Below are 13,015 nucleotides of genomic sequence, written 5' to 3'. Positions count from 1 at the left end.
ATGTATGGCTTGATGGATGGCTGGATGGGTGAATGAATGGCTTACTGTCTAATTACTAGCTGGTGTGATTGATTGGTTAATAGTTTCATGGATGGATTGATTGATTGATGGATGGATGGATGGAAAGAGTGATTGAATGATTGATTGATTCATCGAGATCACGTGAACTCGAGGAAGAGATCCACAAAGTACTTGACATGTCTTTTCTTAGACGTGGTGTCAAAAGTTGACACGAAAAGATTTCGCTACCCATGTTTCTCGCTCATAAATCGTGGCCTTGTCCTCGGAAGTCGCTTTTCTCTTCTGCCATGGCACGCTGTATGCGTTCATATTTGAATGTCTTTAAAGGAAACTAATTTTGATTTGAAATATAGAGCATAAAATGTCATTTTCTTTTGTTAAACTTAAAGTTGCATTTATTTATTTATTCATTTATTCATTTATTATTTATTTATTTATTTATTTATTTATTTATTTATTTATTTATTTATTTATTTATTTATTTATTTATTTATAACGATATACACAGCGGTTAGTGAACAAATAGTGAATAAATGACACATTAAAACAATAAATGGAGCTTTTCAGGAAATGTATCAGGAGAGATTTAATCATCTATAATATTCGATTATTTAATTATATAATGACACTGCAAGAAGTTTGAAAGGCAATCTACTACACAGACGTGAATGACTTGCGATGGTATTGTTACAAAGTCATATATATCACACAACATTAATATGGAATAAGATAGTGCGTCTTAAACGTTCTTGTCAAACGGAAATACGTGATTATCGTGGTTGACCTTCATATCAGTTAGGGGAAAATGCCGTCATTTCACACATGAAGCCATTTGGCTGTGAACAACTCGTCTCTCTCCATGTACCGTCTGATGAGTCTAACACAACACAATCTTTGGTGTCACTGAACACGTTGCTTGGAGACCAGTTCTTGTATTCGCCGTCAAATCCACTATCCCAGGTAAAAATGCCCTCGGTGCCGATATCATTGTAACCTGCGAAATAATAGAGACGCAAGCATATATTTAATCACGATAAAAGAGCAAAACTCCTGATATGTACATATTTCTACATGTAGACGGATTGCACTCTACTTACCGATGAATACTGCACACGAAGGACAGGTTTCGTTGATAAGCGACGTCACGAACTGATTTTCAGTGAGGTTTGATATAGTAACCAAGTGAGCCCCGGCACTGTACACACAGAAGAGAGAAGAATACGTTTCTAAAAACAAAGGCTAAGCTTTAACCATGGAAGCAATCGATTTGAAATGCCCTCCATTGAATTAGTATGGGCCTCGAAAGTAAAAGACTTCAACTGTTGCTCAAACTTACCTACATGAGATTTTCAACCATTCTCTTACCAAATCAACAATGAAAATCAGAGGCTGAGGTCACTGTAAAAAGTTTGGAACTAGCGAAACCACAATTACAAAACATTTTTGGTCATTTGAAATTCACAATCGTCGCAATCCCTGTGTTACCTCAATGGGAAAATTACATTGTGGATTTTCGAAAACTAAGGCGGTGAAAGTTTTTCTTTCTTCAAGGGCTTTAAAATGAGCCCCCCACAAGTGGTAGATCAGAAAATAATCGTAGAACTTTAACAGTCCGAATATCTGTCCCCGAGGCGCGTTCTACCTTAAGTTTGTTGAAAATGCGTATGCCATACTTGGCACAAAGTTTGTCTGTTTACCACCACAACTCTAGTAAGCGTTCAAAATAGCAATATCGTGTTTGAGTTACAAAACATGTTAGTTACTTACGACATACATTGCTGACGACTCTTTTCGAAATCCATCGGTGTCGTGTTGACATAACGGTAACAATGTCCACCATGAAAAGACCAACCTGTATTTAAAGATCGAAATGTAAACGTATTGATATAACCAATTACAAAGAACTGATGGACGGATAAATTTATTTGTAGTTTAACAATGATGTATTGAGAACGATGGTAGGTGTTCATCGAGTGGCACAAAATTTACAACAACAAAATTTCCTTCATCTTCGTAATCAACCGGAAACCTTATTGATTTTTATTGCAACTAATGTCGTTGCTGCTTGGACTGTCTTCTCCTTTTTTATATACACGATTATTGTAGTATCATCTTCTTGATTGTCAAATGTTTGTCGCCATCATCGCAAATAACATTGTGCACATCACTGTAATCACTCTCGTTATGACTATCACTGATGTTGTCTGGGTAAAGATGATAATCAGTGTATTAATAAAGTTAAATTAAATTATCATTCTGTTTTTCTATAAATAGTGGAGTTACGTCCAACTGTCGATGGTTTTTCTATCATCTCGCTAAATCGAATCAGTTTATGTGGGCATAATTGCACAAAAACATCATCATTAAAAATATGTAGTGGAACTTACCATATGAACATCCATGTTCTTTGTTGATATCTTTAATATAATGAAAGATACAAATCAACTGAAATATGTCCATATATTTTCAAATATTTGAGCTTCAAATATATTACTTGTATGTGTAAATAAGAAGATGAGACCACCAGCGCTGTCAGAAATCTGCATTTTTAACCCCAATGTTTACAAAATTGTGCAAAATATGTGGAAGCAATCTATGTGTTGCACTATCACCTAATTTGTGTGTTTACCTTCTTCACATATGAAATGGTTTTCCGCTTGACAATCATCTGTCGTCCAGAGATAATTATACTTTCGAGTCATCTCTATACTCAAAAGAAAACAAAAACAAAATAGAAAACAAATTATAGGTATGAAATCTTAATTTAGACGCTGCGGTATCCACCTTATTTCTGATGCGGACTTGTTCGAGCCGCTGCAAATTGGACACAAGGGTAAAACATTGTAGATCGCGAACAGTATAAAACGATCCATGACAAATACTTTAAGATTTGTCACATTGACGTACGCAAATTAGAGGAAGATGCGATTCCATTGCGTACTACAATATCAACAGCTCTCTCTGGAGCGGCTTCAGCCCTTCGCTGTATAGTACATTACATAATAAGATATTGTGAGATAACTTTTTTTTCTATTTGACATTGGAATAATCTGTAATTGAAGACATATCGCCACGATATGCACTTGTAGTCACCTGATTACAACTCGGACTGTGGCTCAATGCTCCAAGACAAGTATTGAACCCTTCCAATTAATGAACTCTCTGCAGAAAAATTAAGCTCGTAACCATTTCGAAGTATATATTTTCTGAAAGCCTAGATATTGGCAAATACATTGTTTGGACCACGAGACCGTCAATTTGAATAACCTCTTAACAATAGGTTTTTTGCGTTTCCCTGCACTAACGCTGAGGTATTTCCGGTCGAAATAAGCATGCTGAAAAGGTGACGTGTCAATCGTCCAAAATGTGTCTAGGATTTTTAAAATCTGTCCTACTTTTTATGTTACATACTTTAAAAGGCGTTAGACTACGGATCAGTTATCGGTCAGATAATTGTCGCGTCATAAAAAAATTCTACAGCCTAGGACAAAAATTTCAGACACAATTTGGAAGACTGACAATCCGACATTAATACTCACTCACACTGCACTCTAATGAGAAAACATGGTCAATGCCTTACTTGAACATTGCCCATCAGTCACTTCACCACTAGCAAATAAGCTGTTGTTACCGACAGAAGAATCATTGTGAAACTGGAATCCAAACCACCAGTCCTTGGTACTACCGGTTAATAGAACTTGACGTCGAAGAAACAACTTCAAAGGGAAATATTTATCATATTTGGATGTGTGTTTATATATATATATATATATATATATATATATATATATATATATATATATATATATATATATATATATATATATAAATTTATATATGTATCTATATACATATATATATATATATATATATATATATATATATATATATATATATATATATATATATATATATATATATATATATATATATATATGATTTTCTAATTAGATTTCTGGAAAGCCTTCGAGTTGTCTTGTGACAGTTTTCCTGAACGGTCGGAAAATCTTTCTCCCAAATCACCCCTGTGACAACACTCCTTTACAAAGGTCCACTACATGACCGATTTCATCCTTTAATAGAAGTGTAGCTCGTGGTGATTATAGAAAGTCTGAGAGGAATAGTACCAAATATGTTCACGTATGTATGTATGTATGTATGTATGTATGTATGTATGTATGTATGTATGTATGTATGTATGTATGTATGTATGTATGTATGTATGTATGTATGGTTATCCAACTATCTGATGGTTGCCTTGATCGCATGGATGCCTATAGATCAAGTAGATATGATAGATAGATAGATAAATTGAGAAAAAGAAAGATGAGATAGAAAGATAGATAGATAGATAGATAGATAGATAGATAGATAGATAGATAGATAGATAGATAGATAGATAGATAGATAGATGTGTTTTGCAAACTGTTTAATTACACAGATGTGTAACATAGTAGGTAATTGTTTTCCGGTACAACATATAAAGACATGAGAATGTAAGTTTTGCTTACCTGTGTCTGCCGTGAAAGTATTGTTGCCAATTTCCCCCTAAAACGAGCACAAGCGAAATTAGCACTAGTCCAGTCAAGTTTTTCCTTAACCATGAAGTAACAGGTTCCATTGAAGACCAATCCCATATTATTTTGTCCACACACATCTATGTCATCTGAGTGGATGTAAGCAGGTATTGTTTGACTGGAACTATTACATGTCTACAAATGAGCTCTGGGTAAGGTTGTCAAATACATTTATTTTCGATCGATGTGAGACTCTAAATGCATGCGTCGCTTAAAGGTATACAGTCACCTGTAATCTAAATATGCCCATGTATGGTCAAGGGGCGTCCCTTGGTATTCAAAATGCCCATGTGAGGGCGCTGTTTTTAAAAAGCGGCCACCCGCTTAAAATCTGTGATTCGTTAGATTTTCTCTTTCCATGGTAACTGTGGCAAAATTGGAACAGGTGACAGTATTCCTTTAACGAATAGTCACACTGAAATTCTTCAATGAAATTACAACGCGGTTATATGAGCGCTTTTTTCATTTTATAAAAGTTACAAATGTAATTTTAGTGCGATTTCAACCAGCATTAAAAATTGGAGATTTTGAAATTTATTCAGATAACACTGGATTGTAAATGGGGGTATAAAGACTTATAACGCACTTTGAATAACTTGCCTGATGAAAAGGCGTCAGCAACGTCTATAGTTCATTTCAAATAGTTCGATCCCCTTTATTTCCAATGAAACGCTCGCGCTGCGCAAATACAAAGTCCAACATTATTTCTGCAACTTATCTCAAGGTCTTCCATTAGCGCTCTAACTTCCATTGCGCTGCAAGTTGAAATGCTCATCAAACTGCCATGTTGTAGTGAATATGTTTCCTGATGACTATTAACTAACCTTTTTCGCCGATTTCTTTGGAACAAGCACGATGTCTCTCACTTTCACACTGTCCATCTTCCAGTTTATATCCAAACAGCTTTCGCATATCTGTAACGGCGAGCATTGCGTATGGAATAGCAAGTTTCCAAAGAAGGTAACGATAAAGCTTCTAAGGAAATTACTAAACGATATCTTAGTTATAAAATAAATGGTGTCGATGCAATAACTCTTTAAAAAATGAAAAATATTATTTTATTCATTCAAATGTGCAAGTCTTTCTTTTTAGAAAATTGCACTTTTCAGCTGCAGAAGGTATAATGTAACACTCACACACGCAAAGATACTCATTTTGATGTCCGCTCGGTTGGCTGAACCAAAACACATCGGTTGCTATATTTAAGACTGTGTTGTCAACATCCGTGAAGTGAAATTCCCCCATTTTGTTATGATTAGATGCTCCTATCCAGAAACCATACTTTCGGTTTTCATCCTTTTGGAACATGTAGTATACAAGGAATTCCTGGCATCGATAATAAGAAAGCATAAATGTTAGTGGTCATTCGAGGGGTTAATCACTGTTTTCCACCGAGAATAATAAGTGAGTCGTGAACCGATTATTTCCTTTCGAAAAACCTGGAAGATCGTATGTGATACAGCACCACAGTAGCTTTAGGTAATAAAAAGCTGTACTATCATTTATAACATCATTTAAAGTCGTTTTCAATATACGTAAAATGTTTAAGTATGGAATTGTTAGTATATATAATAGCTTGCAGAATACAACTTCGTGTCGGACGTACGCTAACAATTGAGAAAACGTTTATTAGAATTAATATCATACATACCAGTTTAGGTTTGGTATCAATCACAGCAAGCTGTCCTCCTCTCATTACACAATCCTGTCCACTCTTTATCCAGTCCATTACACCTTCAGACAACCAAAAGCATTGGTTCCCATACTTCGCGCCAATTTCATTACCAAAGGTGCAATCTTCATAGCTTGGATATGCTTGTAATGTTCAAAGATCGTTTATATCACTTTAGATATCGAGTATGGCGTTATTACACATTTGAAATAGTATTTTATTATATCAGCGTGTCAGCAAGCCAACGCGTTGTTCTGCCAGAAGTGGTAAAACACTGTGTAGCACTGTAAAAAGGACCCCTCAACTAGCACAAAAGGTTAATGCGTCGACAGAGAGCCTTATGGTAACAGAAATAATCGGCTTAAGGTCTTGTGAAATGATGACGTATCTTGGATGTACATGCGGGAGTTGTGTGACCGTTTTGATACTGTTGTTGTTTTAAGAATTGCCATATTGCAGCATTCGACTGGCGCTCTGCTAGATCTGTCTTGTCACTTTTTGTCGTCTGCGTCGCTTCCACTTCCACTCACGCTATATGTCGCTCATTGTAGGCCTACCAAAATCTCGTGTATACATGCCTGCGTCGGGGTGTATATAACTTCAGTGCTTAAGAATAAAGCCTATCTTATAATCAAAATGTTCCAAGATCCATAATCTCTTAAGAACACTAATACTCGAATTGCTCATCAATCTATCTGAAGGGACAGTGACTATCTTATGATGAATTTGTCTATCGGAAGTGAATATTGGAAATACTTATGTATATGTCCTATTGTTGTGTACTTGAAAACGAGATTTGGATTAGCAAATGTCCTGTTGTACCAAATAATGATACCTTTCTCTGTAATTTGCTGAAATAATCCATGTCACTTAACAGATTCTTTATCATGCTTGTCGAACACATACCTGTTCTAAGATACTATTAGGCAAGGTCACAATGGAAAATGACTTGTCATATTATGCTTATATTAAGTTTACTGTCATTTCTACCCTGTAAACTCGTAAAATGTACTTATTCGTCGAAATCTTATCACGCAGACCCTATGAATATTATATTGTTTATATTTCAAGTAAGATTACTTACGTATTCCAGTGTAGTACACTGATGTTGCTGCCGGTCCACCACACTTGAAATACTTGTTACCCGGACAGGGGGTGGTGCAGAATGATTCGTCCACTTTGTCGGTACTTGTGTACAGAAAATGACAGTAGCATTTCACGTTGGTGACATCCCCAGTTAAAAGGGCAAAGAGAGTTCCGTACTCGGAACAAACTTTGACGCACCTTGCTGGGGTCAAAGTTGAATCATCTGCAATAGTTTCCCACGCTCGACGCTTTCCCGCGCTATACGACCTGAGCACATTAAAACATCCCAAATATGAAATGTTGGCGATGCTTTCTGTAAAAATGTAAGAAAACAGTATAATACTGTTATATCGTCAAAATATTTGAATGGGGTCAAAGGTAAAAGCAGTGCGGATGATTAAATTTGTCATGACAAGTTGCTACAAATATGTCAGTTCCAACATATTGAATGGGAAAATAGTCCGGGAACACGTATGCGTAGTGTGAACGATATGAAAAGCGTGCGGCTAAATGAAGTACTTGTCAATTCAATCCTGCTTTATAAATGTTTTGCCCGTTTAATCAGTGCTCATAATATGAATAATTCTTGTCACAGTAAAGATACATGCAACTACCACACGCACAGAAAAACTCGCAAAAATTCGTGTGTATCATGCATCATACACTCGGGCAGTCAGACCATACAGTGAAAGCATTAAGCTTACAAAACAATGCAAGATCATAACACAATAATGTGTTCGATCGATCTAAATGTTAATCCATACGACAGACTCTTATCCGGTTAAGTAAACGCAAGAACGTTAAAATCAACAACTCTTTAGGGAGAATCTTTTCAGGATCAAATCAATATTTCAACTCTCCCAAAAATTGTGCTTATCACTATATATATTGGAGAAAAGGGGAGCATCTTTTAACGAGTCGGGATTTTTAGTGTAATTGTGACAAAATCTGCACTTTGCCAGTTGCTGTCTCATTTTTCATCTCCTTCCTAAAAAGACTGCAATTTTACAAGAAGTAGAAATCTGCACTTTGTCAGTTGCTTTCTCATTTTTTATCTCGTTCCTAAAAAGACTACAATTTTACATGTAGTAGAATGTGATTGTGAAAGACAGAGTTAACTAGTTCCCATGGCACAATCGACAACTGTTTTAAATTATGCACCGCATTAACGAATAAAGTTGTTCACTGGCCTTCTTCTCGGCTCTCAAATGATTGAAATGAGCCATGGCAGAAAGGCAATACTCATGTTGACATGCCTGGCACTGGGGTGTGAAAGAGTACATGTACTTTCAATGACCATGACGTGCGGCCTGGGAGACTGTGTATATACTTTCCTAAGAAAATCGGTTATGGGGAAAGTTTGCCACTAAGTAATACTAATGTTGTCACCATGCTACACTGTAAAAATAGCGGACGCTAGACGCGTCTTTACGCGTTCAAAATGTACATGTCGGTGTTCAAATTTGAACGGCTAGTGTTCATATTGTTAACACTAGTGTTCATATTATTAACAATGATGTTCTAAGCCTGAACACGTAGTGTTAACAACCATCTCCTTCAAGTGTTCAAAAACTCAGCATCACAGAAATTTTACAATACTCTGAAACAGTTAACAATCTTTTGTGTCTTTTACTTTACAATGGCTATATTACTTTACTACTGCCTCGCTGTCCGGCATACGTACACGGATTTTGGTATGACAAATTTCACACTAAGTGAAAAATATTTCCGGTCTACAATTGCTGAAAGCATGTTTTTTCTAAAAAGGAAGTATAAAAAATAGTTTTACGCGTTTATTTCGGGTAAAAATTTTGAAAATTTGAAAAGACAATCAGAAAACCACCATGAACGTTTAAATTTTAACATCGGCGTGCAAGAGGCGTTCTACTTCTAAACACTTGGTGTTCAAGTTTGGTGCCTTTTCTTATCCCATGATGCATCAAAACGGAAGTTGCGACATTTTTCTTGTAAGCGCACGCTGAAGTCGTGATCATGCGGAAACAAGACCAGAAAGGGTAAGTTTTCTCTCCAAAATAGTAAAAGGTCTTAGATTTTGAAGCATCTGTATTATTATTCTTTGAAATTAATTGTATTGTACTTTGAAATAGCTTAACTACGTGAAGAAACCTTTTTCTTTCAGTGGCTGGTATACCAACAACTAGCTGTGAATACGCAGTGGTACTTTTGGCCATGGCGTATCGATCGATCTCTCTCGGGTCAAGGGTCATCGGAACACACTGTAGCGATAACCCTTGATCTGAGTGCGATCGATACGCCTTGCATAGTACCGCTGCGTAATCACAGCTAACACATGTCTTTCAGTAGAGACAATCGCATGTAAAACATCAATTAAACATCGTAGATTATACAATGTATTGTTTGGCTTTTAATCAGTTGATGACAAGAATAAGCAATATTTTGTAACAGTATTGAAAAGAGGCTTCTCTTTTCCTTAAGCTAATCAGCCCCTTGTCTTTCATGGAAAGTCTCATCTCGCCATATTACCTATTGTTGCATTTTTTTCAGGATATAAAACAATGGACTTAACTGAAAATTGAAGAGTTGTTACAGAAGAGGTAGCTGTCTGCAACCAAGCTTGAGAACCCCATTCATCTCTAATATCGATTTAAACTTACAAGGGTCAGTAACTGAATTTTGATAAGTTTCTGTATTTGTGTTCTTAATTAATCTAAGCTTTGCTAGCATGCTATGATCAACTATATGTTGCCGGAGAATAAGCTTTCACAGACGTGTAGTCTCCTTATCAGATGCAAGGGTGGAATGAAAAATTAAAGCTGAAAGCGAGAGAAAATTCAGAGTAAAAATGTCCAATCTGAATTAATGAATTTTCTTAAATTTCACTCTGAATTTTCTGTCACTTTCTGCTTCAATTTTTCATTCCCCCTTGCATCTGATGAAGGAGACTTCACGTTTTTGAAAGCTTATGCCCCTTTAACATTTAGTTGATCGTAGCCTGCTATCAAACCTAAGATTATTTTTATTGTAGCTCAACACGTCTCTTGTTAGTAGCAACTGGTTTTTAGCTTTGCTGTCAGCTAAATAAGTGGATGTTTAGCATTGTACTCAAATTTGTACATAACAAGGTTTTTCTTCAAAACAGCCTGTACGAATCCATTTAAATATTTGGAATTCAGGTTCCCAGGGATTACCCTAATCAGATATGTTTAAATTATGATGAAATATGCAAATTTATGATTTTGAGGCTGATTTGGCTATTTTTTTGGTAAAAATCTTCTTCTCTTTTACTGACGTCTTCATTATTGGTAAACATGTCACTAATAATGACCTTAGTCAAATTTGTGCTAATTGTGATGAAATATTCAAATTTTTATATTTCATGGCAATTTTGTCATTTTTGGTCAAAAAATCTTTAAAAAACTTCTTCAAACTGCTAATTTAACAGCTTTGATATTTAGGACATAGATCTCTACTGATAGCCTTTTTCAGATTGTTCAAATTATGCAGAAATTTGCAACTTTGTATTTTTAAGACATTAAAAACATTTCAGATATTTTTAAGATATTAGGGATTACCAGAATGTGATATATTCAAGTTATGATGAAATCTACGTTTTCTTTTATTTTAAGGTAGCGGTAAAGGCTAGAGCGTCAGTTATAAACTTCAATAAAACTATTAAAATATAAAAGTAGTCAACATTCTCTGTGGAATAGAAAAACTAGACATTTGGGGTCAAAGGCATTGCAGAGATATAGCCTGTTGAAACTTCTGAAAAAGTTACCAAATAAGAGGACGTTGGGGAGTCCTTAGTGTATTAACTATGGTAGAGGTCCCCTAGCTTTTAAAAAAATGTTTGAAAAGGGAAAGTCATTTTTTGCTGTTTTTCAGGAAAGTTTGACAAGGCCGTGCTTGCATTCAGAATGCATGACTGCTATTGTTAATGCATTTTTAGATTCTTTGAGTGTGAAAGCGGTGTCAAAAATGAGATTAACCAAAAAGACTGCTCTGTGACTTCAAAAGAGGGGTGCAAATATGGCTTGTTTCTAACATTTTTGACAGAATAACAGTTTTCCTACATAATTTTATGCAAATTTAATCCAACCTTTGAAATGAGATATGGACATGGAATTTTTACAGCCCATTAACCTGGTTACAGACAAGATGACTATGGCACAATTTTCCTGTATTTGTACTTTTTGAAAAATCACATTTTGAAATTTGAAAGACTTTTTAAATAATTTTTTGATATGTAAGCCCATGTAAAATCATGAAAACAAATTTTATTTACAAATCCTGCCGTACAAATCTTACAATTAATAATGTCAACATATTTATAACTAATTCGGTAGTATTAAGTACTATCCAATTATTATTAAATTCAAATATGTAAAACAATGTGAGAAATTACATTTTAATATTTACTGGTGTCATATTTCAAAACCATGGCAGCAAATATACAATTTTTATATTCTTTGGAGAAAGTATTAAGTAAGGGAGTTATCCTGAAAACTAAATATCTTGATTCTAACACTTGAAACTTGACATTAACTCTGAGAACAGAATTCGTGCAAAATAGCCTTTACCACTACCTTTAGAGCGATTTTTAAAATGTTTGGTAAAAAATATTATATAAAAATTAATAGCAGGGTACACCAGAATTATAAAGGTCTTTACGAATATGTTTTTAATTTCTGAAAAGTAGATTTTTGAAATGTCACCGATTTATTTCAGGGTTTATTTAAATATATTACAAACAAACAAACCTTTTTGTTTGTGAAGGACTTCGTTGGACAAGGAAATAGGTTTTATCCTGCCAAGGACCCACTTTCCCCACTTTCTGCATGTTGTGCCTTACTTTGACAATTTGACAACTTGACATGTTGTGTTTACTTAAATGTGGACAACTATATACCATGTGCAATAGAGAAGCCTTGACTAACTTTTTTCTTCAAAATTTACAATTGTCTACAAAAGAGGAAATGTCTTTAAGAAGCCATCTTACAAAAATGGAGTATGCATTTCATACATATACGTGTTTTCAACACAATAAGTAAGCCAAATTGTGAGCTTTTTCAGATGGGTTTTGTACGTTTTAAACAAGTATGAACATAAAACGTAATCCACAATATTTAAGTTAAACCAGTTTTGTCATTACTTTGTTCATATTTTTTAAAACGATCTACAGTGTTTATATGGATTTTTTATTGCTGAAGTTTTTGATAGGAGGGTGTTAACACCGTTGGTAGTTTCCTCTGACAAATTTTGCATACAAAGTAGCAATGTTTATTTGCCCATTTTATAGTAAATTATTGTATTTTACCGTATAAATGTTTTGTGCATTTTTAGAATAAAATAATTCTACTGAATATCAGTGGTCTGTTATATTATTTCAAGGCTTGAACACCCCGTGAACGCCCAAAATTAAAGGTGTTCAAAAAGCGCGCATCATGTGTTCTAGCCTTTAACACACTTATCGTTGAACGGCGTCCATGCGTTCAAAAAGTGTTACAGCCCTTTGAACGCGTAAATGCGTTCAATTTTTTGAACACATTTCATGTGCAACGAGTGTTCTGATATGGAACACCATGGTGTTCAATATAATGACTGATGAACACGTAGCGTTCAAAATCTGCTCACGTGTGTTCAAAATTGAACGTTGGTTGAACACGTAGTGTTAAAT

General features: G+C 35.0%; 1 protein-coding gene across 1 annotated transcript; it reads right to left on the bottom strand.

Annotated features, from left to right (window-relative positions):
* Positions 1–631: 631 nt before the first annotated feature.
* LOC139139285 (snaclec coagulation factor IX/factor X-binding protein subunit B-like) lies at positions 632–4,652 on the bottom strand. The gene is made up of 7 exons (XM_070708187.1): positions 4,533–4,652; positions 3,602–3,737; positions 2,651–2,725; positions 2,409–2,438; positions 1,789–1,873; positions 1,119–1,216; positions 632–1,015 (listed from the first exon to the last, which is right to left on the bottom strand). The coding sequence occupies exons 1-7, from the start codon at positions 4,623–4,625 to the stop codon at positions 813–815; spliced, it is 720 nt and encodes a 239-aa protein (XP_070564288.1). The 5' UTR covers positions 4,626–4,652; the 3' UTR covers positions 632–812.
* Positions 4,653–13,015: the final 8,363 nt, after the last annotated feature.

The sequence above is a fragment of the Ptychodera flava genome, chromosome 1, assembly GCF_041260155.1.
Source record: "Ptychodera flava strain L36383 chromosome 1, AS_Pfla_20210202, whole genome shotgun sequence".
NCBI classification, from domain to species: Eukaryota; Metazoa; Hemichordata; class Enteropneusta; family Ptychoderidae; genus Ptychodera; species Ptychodera flava.
Note: the sequence above shows the minus strand (reverse complement) of the source record. Positions and strands in the feature narration are given on the sequence as shown.